This window comes from Tenrec ecaudatus, chromosome 14, assembly GCF_050624435.1.
Source record: "Tenrec ecaudatus isolate mTenEca1 chromosome 14, mTenEca1.hap1, whole genome shotgun sequence".
Taxonomy (NCBI): domain Eukaryota; kingdom Metazoa; phylum Chordata; class Mammalia; order Afrosoricida; family Tenrecidae; genus Tenrec; species Tenrec ecaudatus.
In genome coordinates, this window is record NC_134543.1 from 115,071,864 (window position 1) to 115,095,081 (window position 23,218).

A 23,218-nucleotide genomic window follows, 5' to 3' on the forward strand; every position below is an offset into this window, starting at 1 on the left:
TGCAAAAAAAAATTAAAAGAAAAGAAAATACCAAAGGGAAATAATTTTAAAATACATTTGAACAATAGAAGCAATTGCTGTTTTTAAAGCAATAAATCATTTTAAATATTGAGTATAAATTTTACAAGCTCTTATTGAAAAGATTCAAGGAAGATCGCAGTGTAATCATTATTAAAATGAAATCTCGATAAAATTTACCATTCTCCCATAAAACACTAGCACATAAACGTTGAGTTAACAAATAAAATATAAGCTGTGAAATGTATCGCATAAAAACAATAAAATATAAATAAGATACAAAATGATAGAGTTGAAAGCCACTATGCTTCAACTCTCATTTCACTTAATTTCCAAATCTATTCTAGATTCATCTCATGAACAAATAATTCAAGGAATCTGGTGATTTTGTTTGTTATGAATTATGAGATGGACCTGATTGAATGCTCTGCATTTCCTTTGGTAATTGAAAGTATGATTTATGAGAAAGGAATAAAAATGCAAAACCACTCAATAAATTGCTCAATTTTTAGTTCAAACTGATTTAGGACAAATTTCCTTCTTAGAAAATGTAGCTTACTGAATTAAGAGCACAGTGTCTGGATTTACTTGCCTGTTTTCAGTAAGCTTGTACCTGTAGACCAGGCACCAAACTTCTCTTACGTCTCCGTTCTTCATTCAAAAATGGGACAATAGTGGACAGTGGGTCTCAAAGTACAAGATACATACCACTGGAGGAGTTCAAGTTATTTTAGAAATATATATTAGAAAACGTAGCCAGTATGCCAAACTTAAAAATTACTTTCACATTAGTATATATGAATAGTCTTTCAATTTAAAATATTACTCATGGTAAATCTGGGCAGCGTCATGGGGATTCTTCTTTCGCAGAGGGTTCAATATATCTGTCCTTTGAAATTTCATTTCCAGTGAACACAGACATGAAAAAAACAACTGTGAATAGTTTACCCCCAAAAAATACATTTAGGAGATGGAGTCATATAATTTGCATGAACTATATGGGGATTAAAAGAAAAAGTGAGGCAGGATAAGTATGTTGTTGGTGGTATTAGTTGCTATAGAGTCAGTTGGAACTCTTAGCAACCCCAAGTTCAGCAGAATGAAACGCCGCTCCATCGTGCAGCATCCTCACCACCGACCCTCTTTGAGTACACGTGCGCCATGCAGTCACTCAGTCTAGTTGAAGGTCAGCCTCTTTTCTTGATCCTCTACTCTGCCAAGCATGACTTTCTCCTCCAGGGACTGTTCTCGCCCGATAACAAGTCTAGTATACATATGAGGGGGTCCCCCAGAAAAATGGAATTTTTTTTCAAAATTTATGTATTTAATTGTTATTTTTTCTTCAAAACAATCCTATCATCTCTAAAGTGCACTCCACTCCACTCCACTTAATACATCTGTCAAATCCAGGATTCCATTCTTGGAAATATTTTTCAAACTCATCTGTTTGGATGGCTGATAGCACCTCCCTTATTTCTTTCTTTGCCCAGTCTACATCCTCAAATCACTGTCCTTTCATGTCTCTCTCCATTTGCAGAAACAAAGAGAAGTTTCACTGAGTGTGGTCAGGTGAGTAAGTTATGTGGGGCAAAAGAAACATGCTGTTTTTGCCAAAATCTAGCCCACTGAGATGGCTGCATGAGCAGGTGTATTGTTGTGGTGGCAAAACCAGCTACTGTCTGCCACAAATCAGGCATTTTTTGTCACACACCATTACACAGTGTTATTCACTGTGACCAGAAAGAACCTTCCCAGGTCATGCCACTGGGTGCATTAACCCAGAGTGTGTTGCTAGATGCTCACCTAGTGGGAAAAATGCATACTATGAAGGCTCTGCCCAGCGGAGCTTTCCCCTGGCTTTCTTTGGGCACTCCCTCAAAAGATGAAGTTTCTGCACCCTCTTTACTGAGAAGCATTTCACTATACCTCTCCCAATACAGAAGTTCTTCTGGCAACCCATGGACATTTCATATTCTTTACCAATATCATAACTCAGAGATATCGGTTATTCTTTGCACTTACATACTCATTGTCCAGCTTTTACATGCATAAGATATGATTGAAAACTCCATGGCTTGAGTCAGGTTCATGCAAGTCTTTACAGTGACATATTTTATTTTGAATGCTTTACAGAGATCTTTGATGAAGTCGATGCTTAATGATTGTTATTTATTGTCCTGTTTTGAGGATTTTTATTTAGTTTATGTTAAGATGTAATCCCTATTGCAAGCTGGAGACTTCAGCAAGCAAAGTTGTGTCGTTTGTATCTCACAAGTAGTTAGTAAGTCTCAGGGAGTCCTTCAGTCCTGATTCTTCATACTACTTCATTCAGTCCAATTTCTCAAATTTAGTGAGCATACAGACCATAAATATGATGAAATTATACAAGCCTGACACATGTTAGTACCGGAGTATATGTAGTCAATGATCAGTTATCATGATTGTTATCATTGTTACTATTTCCTTGGGAACCATGACTGTTGTAACATCATAATGCTAGTAAATCATACATACTCAACCCTGTTGTTACTAGGTGCCATCAAGTAGGTAGGTTCCAACCCATAACAATGACACAATGTCATGCCTCCACCATCCTCATCCTCATCCAATGGTTGCCATGCCTGAGTCCATTGTTACAATCACGGAGTCAATTCATCTCATGTAGGGCCTTCCTTTTTCACAGCCCCTTCACCTTACCGAGCATGGTGTCCTTCTACAGGGGCTGCTGTCTCCTAACAACATGTCCAAAGTAGGTAAGACAAAGTCTTGCCATCCTTGCCTCCAAGGAGCACTCTGGCCGTACTTCTTCCAAGACAGATTTGTTTGTCCTTTCAGCAGTCCACAGCACTTCCAGTCTTCAACGTTAGCAACACCATTCAAATGGATCTATTGTTTTGATTACTTATTCATCCTATATCCTTATTCAACGTTCAACTTTCACATGCATAAGAGGCGATGGAACATCCTCTTTGTAGCACTTGCTTTTTGATACTCAGAGGAGATCTTGTGTAGCAGATTTACCCAAGGCAACATGCCTTTTGACCTCTTGACTGCTGTCTCCGTGAGCATTGATTGTGGATCCAAGCAAGGCAAATCCTTGAAAACGCAAAGACTTTATCCATTGAACATGATGTTAACTATTGGTTCAGCTGTGAGGATTTGGGTCTTCAGTACATTAGGTCATAATCCACACTGAAGGCTGTAATGCTTGATCTTCATCAGCAAGTGCTTCAAGTTTGCCTCACGTTCAGCAAGCAAGATTATATCATCTGCATATCACAGGCTAATAGGCTTTCTGTCAATTCTGATGCCACAGTCTTCTTCATATAAACCAGCTCCTCTGAGTATTTGCTCAGCAGATAGTTTTAACTAATATGGTCCGAGGATACAATCCTTAAACATACCCTTCCTGCTTTTAACTGCAGTTTTCTCTTATTCTCTTCATACCATTGCCTCTTGATCCATGTACAAGTTCCTCATGAGCACACGGAATTGTTCTGTAATTCCCGTTCCTCTCAAAATTATGCACAGTTTATTATGGTCCATACAGCCAAGTGCCTTGCGTGGTCTATCCCTTGTATGAAAGAAGTTTTGTTTTTTTTAGGAAATAATTCAGTTGTAACTTTTAATTTTAAAAAATCATTTTAGTGGGGCACATACAACTCATCACAATCCATACATCCATCCATTGTGTCAAGCACCTTTGTACATTCACTTCTCTCATCATTCTCAAAATATTTGCTTTCCATGTAAGCCAATGGTATCAGCTCATCATTTTCCCCCTCCTCCCAGCTCCCACCTCCTTCATGAACCCTTAATAATTTATAAATTATTATTATTTTGTCATGTCTTATACTGTCTGATGTCTCCCGTCACTCACTTTTCTATTGTCTGTCCCCCAGAGAGGAGGTCACATGCAGATCCTTATAATTGGTTCCCCCTTTTTACCCCACCTTCCCTCCACCTTCTGGTATCACCATTCTCACCACAGAGCTCACATACCTTTGCAAATGATTTACAAGTGAGACACATAATCAAGAAGACAAGGGAGTAGGGGGGAGAGAAATTAGGGAGTCGGGGAAGCAGTTCACAGAAGACAAATGAGTAAGGACTTGATTATTATATACCTCCATTTTATCATAAAATGATAAAATCATAGAAATGGTAATGTCACTGAGGCTAAGTATAGCTGAATCACTGAAACGTATTTCTACTATTATCTGATTCCTTCATCTCTGAACATTTGAAATAAATTAAAAAGCTTTTTTTCCAAATCAATTACCACATACAAAAGGATTTGCTGTAATTTTATGAAGTTCCTCTGAATAGTTTGAAACTAAATACTTTCTCAGGAGGCAAAATAGATAATATTTATACTCAATATAACATGTTTGGATATTTTCCTTTTCAATGTGTGTTTTGTGCTTCCTACTTAAATCCCACTTAATTTACCTACATTTAATACTTTTTCAAGCGGTACTTCTGAAGAAATCATATACTCTGCATTTCATAAATATGCTCCTATTCTTTCAAATAAAATATTCACAATTAAATTTGTCAACTTCAACATAAGGTTCAATGGTTTGATATTTAAGTTTTTAATAAAAAAATTAACCATCAAATTTCTAGCACTATTGGCAGAGGATAGATTCAACAATTTATCAGAAAATAGGACCAATGTGAAAACATGCATTTGCTTAGTGAAAATAAAGGCTAGATTTCATAGTATGAACAGTTTTTACACCCAAAAATGACCTAGTGACAGAACTACATGGAAACAATCTAGTAAAATTTCAAATACTGGTAAGTGGTGCAATAGCCAAACTGCTATAAAATTTTATCATGGTATCCCACCAAGAATTCATTACCAACAAATTAGAGCTAATTAAGGTAGACTCAAGATTATAAATGAGGCTCACTAAAGCCATCTGATGAGACCTGATACATGATGAATGGGAAGAAGTACCATCAATGATAATGGATAGGAGAATGTAATCATTTGAAAATTAACTCTAAAATTTTTCTTCCATTTCTTGCTTGAAAAGTATGAAATATCTCCAATAGTGTGATATAATTTAAAAATTTTTAATAGCAGTCATCACAAAAATGAATCTCCCAGTAATTAAAGCAAACCTATGTACAAAACAACAATAAACCAAAAGGCCTAAAATGAACACTTAGCTTCTTCAACTTATTTATTAGATTTATTATTACTACAGGCTTTCCTTGTATTAGAAAATATTCTACCTGTTTGTATCATTGGCTTTTATTGAATAGGCCAAATGCTAGTTTTTTCCCCATTCAGTTGTCTTGTAAAACTACGAAAATATTATATCATATTTCCAAGAATGGCACTTGTTCTGAGATTTAACAATTTACCTATAGTAACATTTCTCTGAGATACCAAAACTTAAACAAAAAATTTTGGGAGTTGCAATATCATGTCACTTTTCAGCCACATTATGTAAGTGTATAACACCTCTGATGAAAATGCTCCTTCACTCATATGATAAAAGTGGTTTATTCCTAAAAAACTCACTGAGATTGAAAATTAATTATTGCTTCACCTTTTCAGAAATCACAACTAAGTAGGCTTTAAAATGAATATAATTAAGGCAAAAACATATATTTACTTGCTATCTATAAACTACAAACATTATAATTATGAAATTCCAGTGATAAAATTTGTTATAAAGTTATGTGGCCTAAATATAAAATCAGTTCTTTTTTGTCTTACTATTCTTATTCTACTACAGAAAATTTGACTCGTAGTTATTATTAAAGTAGAAAATGACAAAAAAAATTAGGACCCATCATCTCCAAGGCCATGGTGATGGTCGTGGGATTATCAGTAATATACATCGCAGTGAACTATTATTGTTAATCATTTACATTAGTAAGCAGTTGTCTTTTTCTAATCATTTTATTGGGGGCTCATACAATTCTTATGACAATCCATACATGAATTAGCTCAGGCATGTTTGTACATGTGTTGCCATCATTCTTCTCTAGACACTTACTTTCTATTGAGCCCTTGGTATCACCTCTTCTTCCCCTCTCCTCCTCTCCAACCCTCCTAACTCCCTGATAGATTGTACATTGTTATTATTTCATCTCTCACACCAGCTGTTGTCTCCCTTCCCCCCATGTTTTCAGTTGTTCTTCCCCCTGTAGAGGGGTGTATGGTTATGTGTTGATCATTTGGACCAGTTCCCCCTTTCTCCCTTCCTGTCCCCCTTTGCCCCCTACCCCTCTGGTATCACTATTCCCACGCCTGTTCCTGGATTCTGGGTGTCATGAGCTCCCATCTGTTCTAGACCAGTACACATGTGCCAGTCTAGTCTGACTTGGGAAGCAGCACTGGGGTCATGGTAGTGGGGGGTGAGGAAGCCTCAGGGAACCAGAGGAGTATAGTGTGTCTCATCGATGCTTTACTGCACCCTGGTGACTCATCCCTTCCCTGTGGCCCCTCTGTGGGGGAATTGTTCCACTGTCTACAGGTGAGCTTTAGATCTCTGCTCCAGTCCTCCTAATTCTCAACAATATGTTTTTGTTTGTTATGTGTCTACTGATGCCTATTATCTGTTCCCTATGACTCCTCATGATCACACCAGTGGTGTGCTTCTTCCATGTGGACTTGTTGCTTCACTGCTGAATGGTGGCTTGGGTAACTTCAAGCCTTTAAGACCATAGACACTACATCATTTAATAGCTAGGCATCATCTGCCTTCTTCACCACATTTGCTTATGCACCTGTTTTGTCAGGGATTGTGTCATGAGGGTGAACATCTCAGACTGCCAATTAGTTAGAATAAAGAGTTCTTGTATTGGGTGAGGGTATGAGCAGAGGCCCAAAGTCCATCCCCTACTTCAGTGTACTGCCATATAAATATATGTACATGGGCCAATACCTCTATTCTGTGGAATAATGTATTTACATATGTACACCACTATGTTTATACTTCTATCCATTGCTTTGCTTCCTTGGTCCTTCCTCTGTTTCCTTTTACCTTCCTTCTGCTCCACTGCCACTTTACCCTTATTTCTGCCTCTTGGTACCACCTCTTAGTTAGTTTGCTATTGCTCTGACACCTCCAACCCCCTACCCACCTCGGATCCCTATCTCCTCTTTGTTATTGACTCCAACACCCCAGTTGTTCCCCTGTCCATGACAGAGCCAGCTCACTGCCCCTTCCCCCACCACCCTCAACTCCCAGTACTCCTCAAGACTGTTGGTCCCTCTGCTCTCTCCTCGGGCATGCCTCCTGTGCCTTCCTATATAGGTAGGTGTACTGACTATGACATAGCCCAAACTGATTTAAAAAAATGAAAATAGGAAAATAGTAAATGATAAGAAAAATAAACATTTTACAAAGAGAGAAGAAATACAGTTGTCTTTTTTATAAAGGGTTTCAATAAGTTTTTCTTCTAGAAAATGCTTATTGATTTTAAAAACATTTGTTGTTCCTTAAGAACTTGACAATAATAATATATAATTGAGAGAGTTTGTTAGACAAGAACCATGACGTGGTGTCTTTTAAAATGAATGCATTGTGAACTCACATACTCAATCTGTTCTAAAGAGTAGAAGGAGTTCTGCAGGAAGAGCATACTGATACATTTTGCACTTACTCTGCAGAGGTTTGCTTGCAAGGCTTGTAATGCGCTGTAAATCTAGCGGCTCAGGCCGGTCCTTCGTTGGCGAGGCCGGCATCATCTCACACGTTTCTTTCTCTGCTGTGGACATTGGCTGCAGGATGACAGGTACCTTTCTCAAGGCCTTCAGGTGCTGTTGAACTTCTGCCAAGAGAACAGCTTGGATTGCTTCCATTACCTGTGACATTTGAAAATGATTTTTAAAATATTATTACCAATATGTGGGGGGTCTTGACCGAAATTCAAAGTCTATAATTTTATAAGAACATATTTAAAGATACTATATTATTCTGCTTCCTTAGAATTCTCTAAAACAATAGAAACACAGAGATTCTAAAAAAGTAGAAAGCTCTCATTCTTTTCTCTCAACTAAGCCATTTTATTTATCGTACCAGTTTTATTGACATATAAGTTTTATCGACTTACATTGACTTTATATAAGTCACATACCACACAAATCAATGATCTATCTGAATATAGTGAAAGGAAATGTGAACCGCCATCGCAATCAATGTGAGAACATTTTCTTCATTTTTGTACTCATTATGATTCACTTTTCATTTTCCTCCAACCTCCCCTGCCATAACCCCAAGGAACTATTAAAGTCATTACTGTATCTATAGATTTTTCTATCTGGAATTTCATACAAAGAAAATCATTAAAAAACCAATGATAAAAAAATAAAACAAAGAGAAACTTCATTCCAAAAGAAAGCAGAAAATAATAAAAATGAACAAACTAAAAATGGGTCAAAACAGAAAAAAAGTGTTATAAGATCAGCTTGGTTGCTTAGTGGTTACAAGACAGACTGCTACACCCAAAGTCAGCAGTTCAAAACCACCAGTTTTTCCATATGGATACAGATGACACTTTTTATTCCTGTAAAAATGTAAGTCTCAGGGACTCACAAGGACAGTCCTACCCTGACTTTAGGGTCTCTGTGCGTCCACACTGACTGGATGACCGTGAGTTTAGTATAAATACAAAGTATTTATATCCCTGGTGAATGGTCCTAGGGAACTCAATGGAGACTTAATTGCCTAGGGGAACACTGTAAATGGATTTTGGGTTTTTGCTGTTATCTTTAACTTTCTGCAAACAGGATGTCCAGAATTTGAACTCTAATACAATCCTCTCCTCTGAACTTAGATTTTATTATTTACCATTCTTGGATCACGCAGGCTGGTATGTACTTCGCTTAGAGGGCTACTTGCTTTAAGATCTTCAGACACATTCTTTCTGATACCCAGGCATCATCTGGTTTATTCACTACACTTTACTATAGCACCCATATCTTCTGTGATTCCTTCATGAGGGTAAATATTAAACAGGATCACATCATAAGAACTGAGTGTGATTAGTTGTGATTAAGTGAAAGCGCAAAATCCACGCATATATGTAAGGTTTATATATATCCACATTCCATTTTGGTTATATCATTATCAGTAAACTAAGCTATTTTGAATTTCACAAGAAGATAAAGAAAACTATTTAAAATATAATCATTTAGCTTTTAAAGATTGGTTTAGCTCTCTAAGCCCTGTCTAGATCAAATGTACTAGTGGGTCAAAAACAAACCAAAGAACCAACACAACACACACAAAATGAATTTAAACTAAATTTTATAATTTAAAAGATTGAGGAATGGATTCATATTGCTTATATATTGAAAATAATGCCTCCTAGTTGTAAATACCCAACCGAGGGTCTTTGGTTGGGTTGAGGAAAGGGGAGATGCTTGCCACAAAGGACCTAATCCAATATTTTCATTTTGAAAATGAGGAATCTGGGACATGACATCCCAAGGCTTTGATTGGCAGGCCTTCTAACCCCTGTACCTTGTCTTGTACTTGATATTTTCCCCTCACCCTTCAGTGAAAACTAGTAGCTCTTTTCCCAGGCTTCCTCCTGACATAAAGGTAAGGCAAGGTACAGGAGGAAGACAGGATCTAAGAAAGTCTAGAACTGAATCCGTGAGACCATGAAGGGTAGCTCTGATCGAGGCAAACATGGGACATATTTCCATCACCTCTCTCTGGGTAACAGGTCTCATATGCCACACTCCATGTCTATTGCTTTCTCTATCTGACACCTTCCAATTGTCAAGTGATTCCATATTCACGATTTGCTACTGCTCTTCCTATGATGCCCAGTCTGCTCCCAAAATGTCTAGAGATCTCAAGATGCTGTGGTCAAAAGCAGAGCAGTTAAGCATCTAAATGGCTAATAAATCTCTTTCTTTATGCCACGGTTTCACATGTGGCCTTTAGGACCCAGTGACACCAAGACAGGTGTCAGTAAACACCTGTACTGACAGGAGTTCTGTAAACGATTGGAGCCAAAGGAATGATGCCTCAATATTGAAACCCGGGAAGATATCCGAGAGTATCAGAGCAGCCTCCTGGTGACTGATTATCACCAGTCTTATGGAGTTCACACTGAAATGTCTTGCTAGATGGTGGAAAGAGGTGATGAAGGATGGGATTTTACAGTTGCATAAACGTAAGCCTACAAAAAGTACCGGGTGCTGTTGCTGGGTACCACCGAGTCCGTTCCAACCCACAGCAACCCTGTGTACCACTGCATGAGCCGCTGCCTGGTCCTGAGCCATCCTGCCACTTGTTCCTATGGTGGAACCCGTTGATGCCCACTGTGTCAATCCGTCTCATGAGGGACCTTTCTTTGCTATGCTACCTCTCTCCTAGGTCAAACATGATGTCCTTCTCCGGGGACTGGCCTTTCCTGACCACATGTCCCAAGTCTGTAAGATGAAGCTCCGCCATTCTCCACTCCACATGGCACTCTGGCCATAGGTCTTCCAAGATGGAGAGGTCTGTCCTGTTGGCAGGTCATTGTACATTCAATATCCTTCTACAGCACCCACATTGAAGTGCATCCATTCTTTTTCAGTTTTCCTTATTCAATGTCTGAATTTCACATGCATATAAGGCAAGGGATATAACCATGATTTGGGTCAGGTGCACTTTAGTTCTCAAAGTAAATTCCTTGCTTTTTGATTCTCTAAAGAGTTCTTGTGCAGCAGACTTACCTAAAGCAGCATGCCCTGTGAGCTCTTGACCTCTGCTTCCCTGAGCATTGATTATGGATGCAAGCAAGACAAAATTCTTGACAACTTCAAGCTTTTCTCCATTGATCATGATGTTATCTATTAGTCCACCCGTGAAGATTCTGGTCCTCTTTACATTGAGTCATAATCCATAATGAAGGCTGTAATCCTTGATCTTTATCAGCAAGTGCTTCAAGTCTTCCTCTCTTTCATCAAGCAAGATTCTGTCATCTGCATATTGCAGCTTGTCAGTAAGCCTCCCTCCAAACCTGATGCCCCATTCAACTTCATATAAGCCAGTTTCTCTTATTATTTGTTCAGCATATAGATTGAATAAGTATGGTGAAAAGACAGAACGTTGCTGCACATTTCCTGATTTTAAACCATACAGTGTTTCCTTCTTTTGTTTGAATAACCGTCTCTTGATCCATGTACAAATTCTGCAAGAGCACAATGGAATGTTCTAGAATCCAATTACATTCTCTGCTTTGATCCAGCTGACATCAGCAATGACATCTCTTGTTCCACTTCCTCTTCTGAATCTGGCCTGAACCTCTGGCAGCTGATTGCGGTCAATACACTACTGTAAACTTTGCTGAATGAACTTACACTAAATTTTACTTGAATGTGATAACAGTAATATTGAGCATTCTGCTTGACCACCTTTCTTTGGAATGGATACAATATGGATTTATTCCAGTCAGTTAGCCAAATAGTTGTCTTCCAAATTTCCTGGCACAGAAGAGTAAGCGCTTCCAGTGCTTCATCAGCTTGTTGAGATATCTCAGTTGGCATTCCATCACTTCCTGTAGCCTTGACTTTGGCTAGTGTTTTTCAGTGCAGCTTAAACGTCCACCTTCAGCACCATCGGTTCTTGTTCATATGCTACTTCCTGAAATGGTGAATGCCGCAAACTTCTTTTCAATACAATGACTTGGTATATTCTTTCCAGCTTCTTTTAATGGTCACTGCATCATTTAATATTTCTCCCACAGAATCTTTCAATAGTGCAACCATGCTTTAATTTTTTAGTTCTTTCCATTTAACATATGCGGTTTTAATTATTCATGAGAGCTTACTTTGTATAACCAGAATTTATCTCATTGTAACTTTGTCACATATTATATTCAATGGATGTGTTTTCAAAATGTGGACAAATATGTTAGAAAGACAATCTTGTAGAAAAAGTCCAGAAGAGAAATGAGAAGGCCTGAGTAAAGCCTTTGAGAAGCCGTGCTGATTCTCCAGGATGCCCTGTCTTCTTCACTAACTAATCTTTGATCCTGAGGAATTAAATAAAAAAACCCAGAGGGTTACTTTCATCTATTTATATCTATAAATGACAAGAGTAACAAGAGTACTGGGTATACTTGGAACCCATCATATGTCCACAATCTTGAGAATGAATTCTTGATTATCTTTCACTGGTAAGATTATCACTGCTGAGGATTGCCCACAATTCTAACTTATACTGTCTGCTATCTCACTAGCTATAATACTCTATGACAACTTGGATCATAATTCTTTCATAAAGATATATAAGGAGTGATACCATTCCACTTAACATTTCTAATCATTAGATTTGCATTCTACAAGTTCACATTTTTAAATGTTAAATTTTTAATTTTTGATATCTTTGTTACTACAAAAATATGACATGAATAATAAGAAACCGTATCATTGAAACAAGAGGAACAAAAACAATGTAAAAAATATTGAAAATAATGAACAAGGCACTCTCTGAGCCCCCAATAATAAGTCCACAAAGTTAATACAAATTGCTCATATCCAGTTTGGAAACAAACTCCAACTGCAAGTTAGACTCAGTTTAAAATGCAGATAAATGGTGCTTCTTATAAGCATGTGATAATGTCACCATAGCATCTGGCACACAGTGGGCACAAATACAAGCAAATGGGACTAAAGTAGATTCTGCACACTTTTAAAATGTAAGCTGTGGAACTATACCATTTATTGGTAACTTGTACTCATAAATATTTGATTCACCCTGTATGTAAATATAGTACATACACTTTGCAAGTAGTTAGTAGAGAGAATTTTCTCCAATAAAGTATAAAGAAATTTTAGTCAGTATTTTATATAACTGAGATTTTAATAATGAGCTAGAATTAAAAGTCTTATGTCTATAAATTGTCTTCCAATCGCATATGAATAAATTTTTCTGAAGATATAGGTGCACAAATCATGACATCCTTTAATGAGGGAGTGTTCAATAATTCAGAACAGTGCTTATAAATCCAGCGGCTGAAAAGAACGAGACAGAATTCTGGATCACGGGCAAGCTAATATTGTTGAAGCTTTCCACCCTCACTTGAGAAGAGTTAAGCACGATAAAAAAAGAGAGTGCATCATGAAGCCACAAAGAAAACCCCATGAACTGTCCTTTCCTTATCCAGTGCTCTGGTATCAAAGCACTTCCCCAAGAGTCTACAGCATTCAGGCTTTCACCTCTTTGCAGTATCGCCCCAGCATTTCTCCACCCCCCCCCCCCTAACCAGGATACTAGGATTTACATTCACGGCTGTTAACATTGCTAAGTCCACAGGATTCTCAAAGTGCAGTTGCTTCCAAATCTTTCTTGCTTGCTTTCTCCCTTTCTCCTTTTCTCTCTTTCTTTGGTTTCATTTGTCTATGGTGTCTGATTCATAGGTGGGAGGTAAAAGAGAGATCTATACAAACTTCCCTAAACTCCCCCGAAGCTAACTCACCTACTCTGATGTTTCTGAAGTTGGATGTGGATATGTTTTGTAAGAGCATTATATGAGCCCCGTGTTGTGAGTTACCACTGAGTGGATTTTTACCGTGTGTGCTGAGAGGAGCTAGAGCTGCTTCACAGAGATGTTAAGCTTGTGATCTTTCCGAAGCACATCATCTGGGCCTGTCTTCCAAGGAGTCTGTTGGGGGTGGGGGAATGGAGTGGCAGTTTAACCTGCCAAGCTTAGCCATATACTCCACCTGGGTTCCATTATTATCTAAACGCCAAACCTCAAGTCTGAGTCTGACTCATAGAAACCCTAAAGGAAAGAGTTAAACTACCCAGGGGGTTTCCAAGATTGTCGATCTTTACCAAAACAGAACCCCGCACCGTTCTCCCCTAGTAGGACTGGTGGGTTTGACCCACCCACCTTCGGGTTAGCAGTCCAGTTCTAACCTGCACCGACAGGGATCTTCACCTGACAAGCGAAACCCATTGCAATCAAATGGACTCTGAATTATCAGGACCCTACAGGGTCCATCTGAATCAGCATCAACCGGATGGAAGTGGTTTTCTAAGTTATAGGACAGAGTAGAGCTTTCTTACAGGATTTACAAGGCTGGAACCTTTCTGGTAACAGGCAACCTCATATTTTACCGGTGGAGCAACTGGTGAATTTGAATTCCAGACCTTATGAGAAGCTTAAGGTTTCTGGGTGTCTCTGGAGCGTAAAGGTCTAGTGCAGCCTGGCACTGTGTCTATTGCTCTGTCAGGACTCCTTTGCTATCATCTAAACCCACTACCACAGAGCTGATTGCAACTCACAGTGAGACGACGGGGCAGAGTAGCACTGCTTCATAGGGTTTCTGAGACCGGGAATCTTCACAACAATAAACAATTTCATCTTTCTCCTGTAGAGTAGTCTGCTCCATTAGCAGCTCAGTGCTTACTTAACCCATTATACCACCCGGTCTTCTTCATGACCACCTCCCTGGTGATCCTCAAATGCATACAAAGGAGATGCAAATCATCTTACCAAGCGTTTCATGACAATAATGTAGAGCTAATGAAATAGCTAAATGGATTCTTGCACGAGTCTCTCTTGTCCTTCAGGCCCAAAGAACCTGTCCAGTTTACCCGTTAAAGTCAGTACTCAACAAGTTAAATCTCCCTTCCCGTCCCAGTCAGTGATCAAATTAGTGGCTGAGATTAGAGGACTTTGCAGCTCCGACTTCCTGAAGAGCGAGTAATAAGCACTCTGGGCATAATGCGCTCTGTTGCCAGCATTTCACACAAGGTCATAGACTCAGAGAGCCTTCAAGGTCCATTAGTCCAAAAATGCCCAAGCTACATTAAAATGTATTTGAGGGTCAAAGGAACAAGAAAGGATATTTAGATTAGAGCAATTCAGCATAACTGTTCTACTATATATATCCTTTTCCTTTTTCTCACTGAGAAATTTCTTTATTACTATTTGTTTTCCGTCAATAGCCAGCCTTCTTGAAGGTAACTCCTGATACACTGGTAAATTCAACACCTGTTAAGGTTTAGTTTAATCACTATGGAGAATCTGCACAACTATTTATTCATTAAATATTTATTTAATGGCTATGATCACTACTGCTTTTCTGGGTGAAGTTGAAGCGGACAAGTCAGATAAGGTCTTGTTGCTCATGAAGCTTGTCTATGAGTCAGAAGACAGAAAATAAGCAGCCAAAAATACTAATAATAGAATGTTGATTAAAAGAAAGTGCAACAAATAAAACAGAACCAGGTGCACCGTGATGATGAATGGAACAATGGTGTGGGGCAGATTTGGTGGTAGTAGATGGAGTGGTCAGGGAATTCTCTGAGGAGGTACTGTTTAAGGAAAGACTTGATCCATGGGATAAAGGCAGCTCTACAAGGAGGATGTATTACGGTTCTGAGGTGAAAAATCAATTCTCTGTGTTCTAGAAATAGAAGGAAAGCCACCCTGGTTCTATTGGGGTGGGAATTGGTGAGGGTGATGGAGATGAGTTCAAACAGAGGGAAAGTTCTCCAGGGACTTGTGTTGACCTCCCTCACTGACTTGCGGCAATCTCATGTGCGTCCAAACAGAACGGTGCTCAACTGGGTTGTCAGTGGTCGATTTTTTTTCTAAGTAAGTAGCCAGACTTTTCTTCTGAGACACCTGTTGGTGGATTGAAACTTCCAACCGTTCAGTGAGCAGGGAGGTAGGAGCTCAGTAGGAACATGGTTTTGGATCCATTCTAACTGTATATATGTAATCCATTGCTACTTGGTTCTGATATATGTTGAAGATCTTGCTTTGAATGAACAGCTGATGTCTTTATGGTACAAATGCGGAATATGATCTTGAGGAGTCACTGGTGGGTTTGAACTGCTGACTCTGTGGTTAGCAGCCCAGTGCTTATAGACCTGTTATACCATGATGGAAGGAAGCTGGAGTTGTGACAGCTGCTGAGCCTGTACACAGTTCAATTGTGGTATGTCCCTGGAGTTGATTACTCTCTAACTTTCTATTAATTACAACCCCCAGCCTTGACGCCAACTTCATTGCAGACCAAGTCTTTTACTTACACAGCAGTGTTCTGAACATTAAATCTGAACATCCTCAAGGGAAAATTAAAAAATGACAATATCAGCAAACTATGCACTACGATTTGATGTAACACATAACACAATAAGATGTACATTAAAAAAATAGAAAACAGGCCAGTCATGAGTGCGGTTTACCTTTCACGGGGTTTACCTTTGTAGTTTACTTTATGATGTCCACCTCTGCAGAATGTTTATTATGATTTACCTTTTTTTTTCATTTTGTCAAGCAAATAGGCTACTAACTGCACAGTTGCCAGTTCAAACCCACCTCCTGCTGCTTGTCAGCAGAAAGTTGAGGCTATCAGCTCCCATAGAGAGTTACAGCCTCAGAAGTCCTATGGAGAGTCGCCCTAAGTCAGAATCACCACTGGTCTGTCAGTGTGTCACACTGGGGTGGTTGGTGTGTTGGTGGTTGGTGTGTTGCTGAGATAGTGGAAACGCTGTCACTGGTATATCAAATACAGCAAGGTTGCCCAAAGTGAACAGGTTTCTGCAGAGCCTTCCCTATGAAGAACAGACTATAAAGAAGGAATATGCAGTCTGCCTCTCAAGAATTAGCCACTGCTAACCTTACAGAAAGCATCAAAAAATTGCCAGCTATGGAAAACTTCATGAATCGAAGTAGAATGTTGTTCTGGTGATCGTGCCAGAAGATAAGCCTCCTGGGTTGGAAAGGATATGGCTGAAGAAGGGCTGCCTTCTCAAAGTAATGATGTGGATGGAGGAAGGCCTGAGGAAGTTAAAGCCTTTGGGAGGTTCGTTTGCTGATGGAACATGAGTCAAAAGGAGAAGAAACAGCTGCAAGCATTAATAGTTGGAATTTGGAATTCATGAAGAAGGACTCCAGGAAAACTGGAAGTTGTCGAGAATGAAATGGAAGGAATAAAGGCCAATATTCTAGGTCTTAGTGAGATGAAATAGATTGACATTGGCCATTTTGAATTAGAAAATCATATAGTTCAATATGTCTGGAATGACACATTCAAGAGGAATGAAGTCACATTCATCTTCAAAAGGAACATTTCAAGATCAATGTTGAAGTACAAAGCTACCTGTAACAGAATAATATCTACCTGCATACAAGGAAATCAGATCAATATAAGTTTACACACCAAACACTAAAGGTAGTGATGTAGAACTGGAATAATTCTATCTGCTTCTTCAGTCTGCAATTGACCAAACATACAATCAATGGGCATTGATACATGGTAATCAAAATAGCTTGGAATTAGTATAATGATGGACACGAAGACTAGTGGATTAAAATTGAGAACCCAGAAATACAACTAAGTAGCTGTAGACTATTTTGTTAAAGGACAAAAGCACATTAATTAGAGAAGAGATTAGGGAAGATATCACTTTTTCAATAAATGGTACTGGAAAAATGTATCTCTACCTGTAAAAGAATGAAACCCAACTCATACCTAACACCATGAGCAAAACAAACTCAGGGTGGAATAGAGAGCTAACATAAACCCTCGAACCATAAAGACAATCAGTGAAGAAATAGAAACAAACTTTAGGGCCTAATGCAAGGCATAAATATACTACCAAACACAGTGAAAAATACCCAAATTATAGAAAACAAAATAGAGGGGTGGGACCTTCTGAAAATATGATATCTATGTACATAAAAAGACTTCTTCAAAAGAACTTTAAAGGAGTCCATAAATTGTGGGGGAAATAGCAATACTACATCACCTAAAGGGCTAGTGTAAAAAAATCTGTAGAAAATTACAACACTTTAATAAAAAAATTACATTAACCCAATAAAAAATGGGTACTGTACATGAACAGAGAATTGACTAAAGATGACATCCAAGTGGCCAATAATCATATGAAGAAATGTTTGTATTTATTCTGCATAACTAATTATGCATTATTCAGTACAAATTAAAACAACAAAGAGATATCACATCATACTGACATTCTTAGTGAAATTTTTTAAATCAGAAAGTAATAAGTGGTAGGGCAGACGGGGAAGGATTTGAGCACTCAGACATTGCCAGTGGAATTGGAGGGTCATACAATCACTGTGGGAGGCTTTATGACACTTCCATAAACAAATGCCAATACAAATACCTTGCAATCTCTCTACCTGGTATGTACCCTAAAGAAATAAAGAGCAAAACATGAACTGGCCTATGTGTTTTGATGTTTATTGCAGTAATATTTATAATAGCAAAAAGATGGAAACAAACAGAAACTTTGACCATAGAGGAAATGTTAAAGAAATCATGGTACTTTCATGCAATGAAATATTATACAACTTTATAAAACAATATTGAGTCTGTTAACACATTATGGCATGAAAAAACTTATAGACCATTACACTAAAGAAAGTTAGTCAATCTCATAAAGATAAATATTTCATGACATCGCGATTATAAAGGAAAATAAAGAAAAAAATAGTTCTCACACCAAAGAATCAAAATTTAAATACTATGAAGAGGCCAGGTTGGGGGAGGTAAGGGGATAGAAAGAGATGGAAGGAACAGGAAACAATGGAGGGAAGAAACAGGTGGGAAAGGGAAAAACAATCCCCACATATAGGGGATATGTATTGGGATGCTGTTACTGATTTTATTGTATTTGATCGGCAGTAATTACATAGAGTATGCTTTTCTTTGTAAGTATTATATTCTGCAAACAAAAGGGAAATTTTAGATTACATATAAATAAATATAAATTAAAAATTAAAGTTTTTTTGAGAGATAAGTATCACAGTTTTAAAAACTCTCCACATTCCTAACCTATTAGATGTAAAAAATGGTCTGAATAGCAAGAAAGGGAGAAAAGGTAAAACTGAAATGGAATTGGATTCTTTTGTGACATACGTGTTTATTTAAAAACATTGAACTTATTGGTGATTAGAATATAAAACTTAGAAACAAAGAAGAAGGAACAGTAATTGGAAATTATGATCTTGGTGATAGAAATGAAGATTTTTTCAACCACAAAAGGTAGCTGTACACATGGACTTCTGCAGATAGAATACACAGAAATCAAAAGGACTACATCCGAGAGAAGAGAAAGCGAAGAAGTTAAAGCCCGGGCTGGCTGTGAATCAGACCATCAATTGCTCATAATTTAGTTGAGAGTAAAGCTGGAGAATATTAAAACGAGTCCCTGAGAGTCCAAACACAGCCTGGAGTCTATCACACCTGGATTTTGAGACCATGTCAAGAACAGGTGCGCTGCTTGGAACACCAAGGACAGAAAACTTGATAACCTGTGGGGAGGGTATTAAGAACATCATCCAGGAAGAAAGCAAAAGGTCATTAAAAAGACAGAGAAGGAAGGAAAGGTCAAAATAGATGTCAGATGAGACTGAGAACTTTGTTCTTAATTGTAGAATAGCTGAGGCAAACGGAAGAAATGGTCAAAGTAACAAGATGAATAGAAAATTTCAAAGGGTAGCTACAGAAGACAAAGTCAATTATGATAATGAGAGATGCAAAGATGTAGAATTAGAAAACCAAAAAGGAAGCATATGGTCAGTGTATCGTAGACAGAACTCAAGAAAGATTCCAGCCTTGAGATGCAGTCTTGAAAGATTCTATGGACAAAATATTGAATGGTGCAGGAAACATCAAAAGAAGATGGGGACAATGCCTTGCGTCACTGTACCAAGAATAACTCGTCGGCATCCCATTAGTTGGGGAAAGTCACATTATCAAGAACCAATGGTGCCGAAGGAAGAAGTTCAAGCTGCACTGACACCTCAGCCAAATTAAAGGCTCTAGGAACTTATGGAATTGCCACTGAAATGTTTCCGCGAGCTGATGGAGTGATGAGAGCAATTACTCATCTATGCCAGCTAATTCAGAAGGCAGCAACTTGGCCAACTGACTGGAAGAGATCCATATTTGTTCTCATTCCAGTGAAAGGTGATTCAACAAAATGCTCAAATTATAGAACGATATCATTGATTCCACATGCCAGTAAAATTTTGCTGAAGATCATCCAACAAAGTTTAGGGCAGCCTACTGACAGGGAGCTGACAGAGATTCAGGACAGGTACAGAAGAGGACATGGAACAAAGCATACCATTGCTAATGTCAGGTGCACGGTGGCTGAAAACCCAGCATATTAGAAAGATGGTCACTTGTGTTTTGTTGCCTTTGCAAAGACATTTGACTGTGTGCGTCATAACAAACTGTGCATAGCCTTAAGAAGGAGAATTCCAAAGTTCTTCATGGTGTCTATGCAAACTTATTACGTATAAACAGAACAAGAGAAACTGTATGGTTTAAAATCAGGAATGCTGTTGTTCAAGGTTGCATCCTTTCACCATACTTGGTCACTCTGTATGCTGAGCGAAGAACCAGAGAAACTGGATTATAGGGAGAAGCCAGGATCAAGACTGGAGGCAGGTTTCTTAACGACCCGGGCTAAGCAGATAACACAGCTTTGCTGGCTAACGTTAGGAGGACTTACAGCACTTGCTTATAAAGATCAAGGATTATAGCTATGGATTGCACCTCAATGTAAAGGGAACCAAACTCCTCACGACTGGACCAATAGGTGACGTCATGATACATAGAGAGAAGATTGAAGTTGTCGGCCGATGCGCTCGAATTCCAATGCTGGTGAAGAACATGGAAAGTGTCACAGACGGCCAAAAGTCCACACAGTGAACGCAGTCCAGTGAGAATGGCCCTTAGTGATAAGCATGTGAGACTTCACTTTACATACTTTGGAGATGTTGTCAGGAGCGATTTGTCTCTGGAGAAAGGACGTCATGACTGGTAACGTGAAGGGGCAGCGAACAAGAGGAAGGCTCTCAACAAGGTGGATCAACACAGAGGCTACACCAATGGACTCACACATCAAGCCATTGGGAGGCTGGCACAGGGTCAGGCAATGCTCCATTCTGATGTGCCTGGGGTCCCTGTAAGTCAGAAATGTCTTGACGACCCCTCACAGCAACCTGATTCAGAATTCACTCCACAGCAGTGGGTCTGTTTAGACGGAACAATTTGTTACCGGAAGTGTTGCTATTCTCATCTCCCCCACTACCGTTGAGTCAATTCCAACTCACAGCAACCTGACAGAGCTGAGCCTAGCTGCTCCGTAAAGTTTCTAAGACTGGAAATCTTCCAAAAGCAGATCACCTTGCTGATGGAGTAGCTGGTTGATTTGAACAGCTGACCTTTTGATTAGCAGACAAGCTGCCAACCCACTGCACCACGAGGGCTCCTTATTCCCTTCTTGAACATGGATATTTGTCAAATTCATAAGCTTGACTCATGTTCTAATAAATGCCCAACTATTTATTGCTCGGTGTGCAAGGCTATCTAGTAAGATTTTAGAATGCAAAGAATGAAAAGAAAATTGGTCGTTGAGGAAACTGGTTCTCTAAATCAATGCCCAGGTGAGGTAATCTCGGAATAGGATTACACGCAACCAAATTCACAAACCTAGTTACCAATATGTCATGGCGACAGTGTATTTTTTTCTCCTCCATTCCCTTAGAGCACCTTTGCATATCATATTTTCCATTTTTTTCATCTCTGGCCCAGCTTTAGGATTTTTCCACAACATGTGAGTAAGGGTAAGCACTCATCCTGAGGTATAGAAGTGTACGAATGTACCGGAGCAGCCCGGAACACTCCCAACGCTTCAAGAATGTGAACTACATCATACCTGTACAGACTGGTCTCTCCAACAGGAAATTAGCTTCAAAAGCGAGAGGTCAGCCTCTGTTATATGGGGTTCATTCACACCTGAAAAAAGGCAGCACATATCAAAAACAGATACAATCACTCCATGGTTTCCAACCCTTGTGTTGCATTAGAATCATATCAAGAGGTAGACGTTGTGTGTGTGTGTGGTGTGTGTGTGTGTTACAATCACCAAGAATCAAGTTCTCTTGTTTAAAGGGTAAAGAGTGAGGTGCCCTGGTGGCACACTGGGTTAAGTGTTGGGCTGCTAACTACAAGGTCAGCAGTTGAGGTCCACCAGCAGCTCCATGGGAGAAATACAGGGCGTTTCTGCTCCAGTAAAGATCTACAACCTTCGAAACCCACAAGGGAAGTTCTAGTCAGTCCGATAGGGTCTCTGGAGGTTGGAATTGACTCAATGGCAGTGAGTTTAATTTTGAGGAGACGGGGTGGGGCAAGCATCACTACTTTATAAAAGCTCCTTGCATAACGTTCAAGAGCATCAGAATTTCCTCTGGCATTTATACCAATACGCATTCATGCCAAACCTAAATCTTTACACTTTGAATTTATCTTTAGGTCTTACGTCAATTGAATAGTATGGCTAATATTCTCTACCATCAAATTGACATTTTTCTCCACATGAAAAAGACTCCTGAAACTCTACCTTGCCATGAATCAATCTATCTTTCACAGGGAAAATAAAATAACAGAATTCCTTTTATTTGTCCTCACTTATAGAAATCTGATCAATATATAGGCTAATCCATGGGCATCAAGTTGATCCCCTCTTATGTCAACCCTATAGGACCGAGTGGAACTGCCCCATTGAGTTTCTGAGGCTGTAAGTCTTTACAGAAGCAGAAAACCTTATCTTTCTCCATTAGAGTGGCAGGTGGATTTGAACTCACTACCTTGCAGTTGGAAGTCCATCATGTACCCTACAGAGCCACCAGGGCTTCTTATGAATAGTCATAGCACTACTGTGTTCATTGGCCTCATTTTGATATGGAGTGTTTCTTTTAAGTTTACCCTCTTAATTGTCCTCTCTAGGTGCCTTAATGCTCAGTGTGAAATTTCAAGTACAAACTAGAGCTTGCTCAATTTAAATTGATCCATAATGTGTCTAGTGGTCCGCTGTACCAAAAAGCACTCAATAGATGACTTTTTGTTCATTGGAAATGTACGTATTATCATCCAAATGAAAAATCAATGCATGAGATAAGGACAAATGGTGAGGATTTGTGCTGGTTTGAAAATTATTACAATAATTAGGTATTTAAATTGATATATTAACACCTGCTTGAAGACCTATTTAACTATTTAAGTGAGCATTAGTCAATATTTTTTCATTGAATTTCATATAGGTACACACATTTATATGATGAATACTTGATGAAACTGAAGAGAAGTTGAAGCCCTTACAGATGCAGATCAAAAACTTAAGTATACATTGTACCTTAATATCAAGAAAGTGAAAAATACAAAGGG

The 23,218-nt window shown here is 38.8% G+C and overlaps 1 protein-coding gene across 1 annotated transcript in view; it reads right to left on the reverse strand.

Moving 5' to 3' along the window:
- The window catches only part of WDR72 (WD repeat domain 72), a 250,223-nt gene that overhangs the window by 87,848 nt on the left and 139,157 nt on the right, over positions 1 to 23,218 (reverse strand). Inside the window, exons 16-17 of the mRNA XM_075531694.1 lie at positions 21,711 to 21,790; positions 7,651 to 7,852 (exon numbers count right to left, since the gene is read on the reverse strand). Of these exons, the coding sequence (XP_075387809.1) occupies positions 7,651 to 7,852; positions 21,711 to 21,790 (282 nt within the window). The remainder of the gene's footprint in view (positions 1 to 7,650; positions 7,853 to 21,710; positions 21,791 to 23,218) is intronic.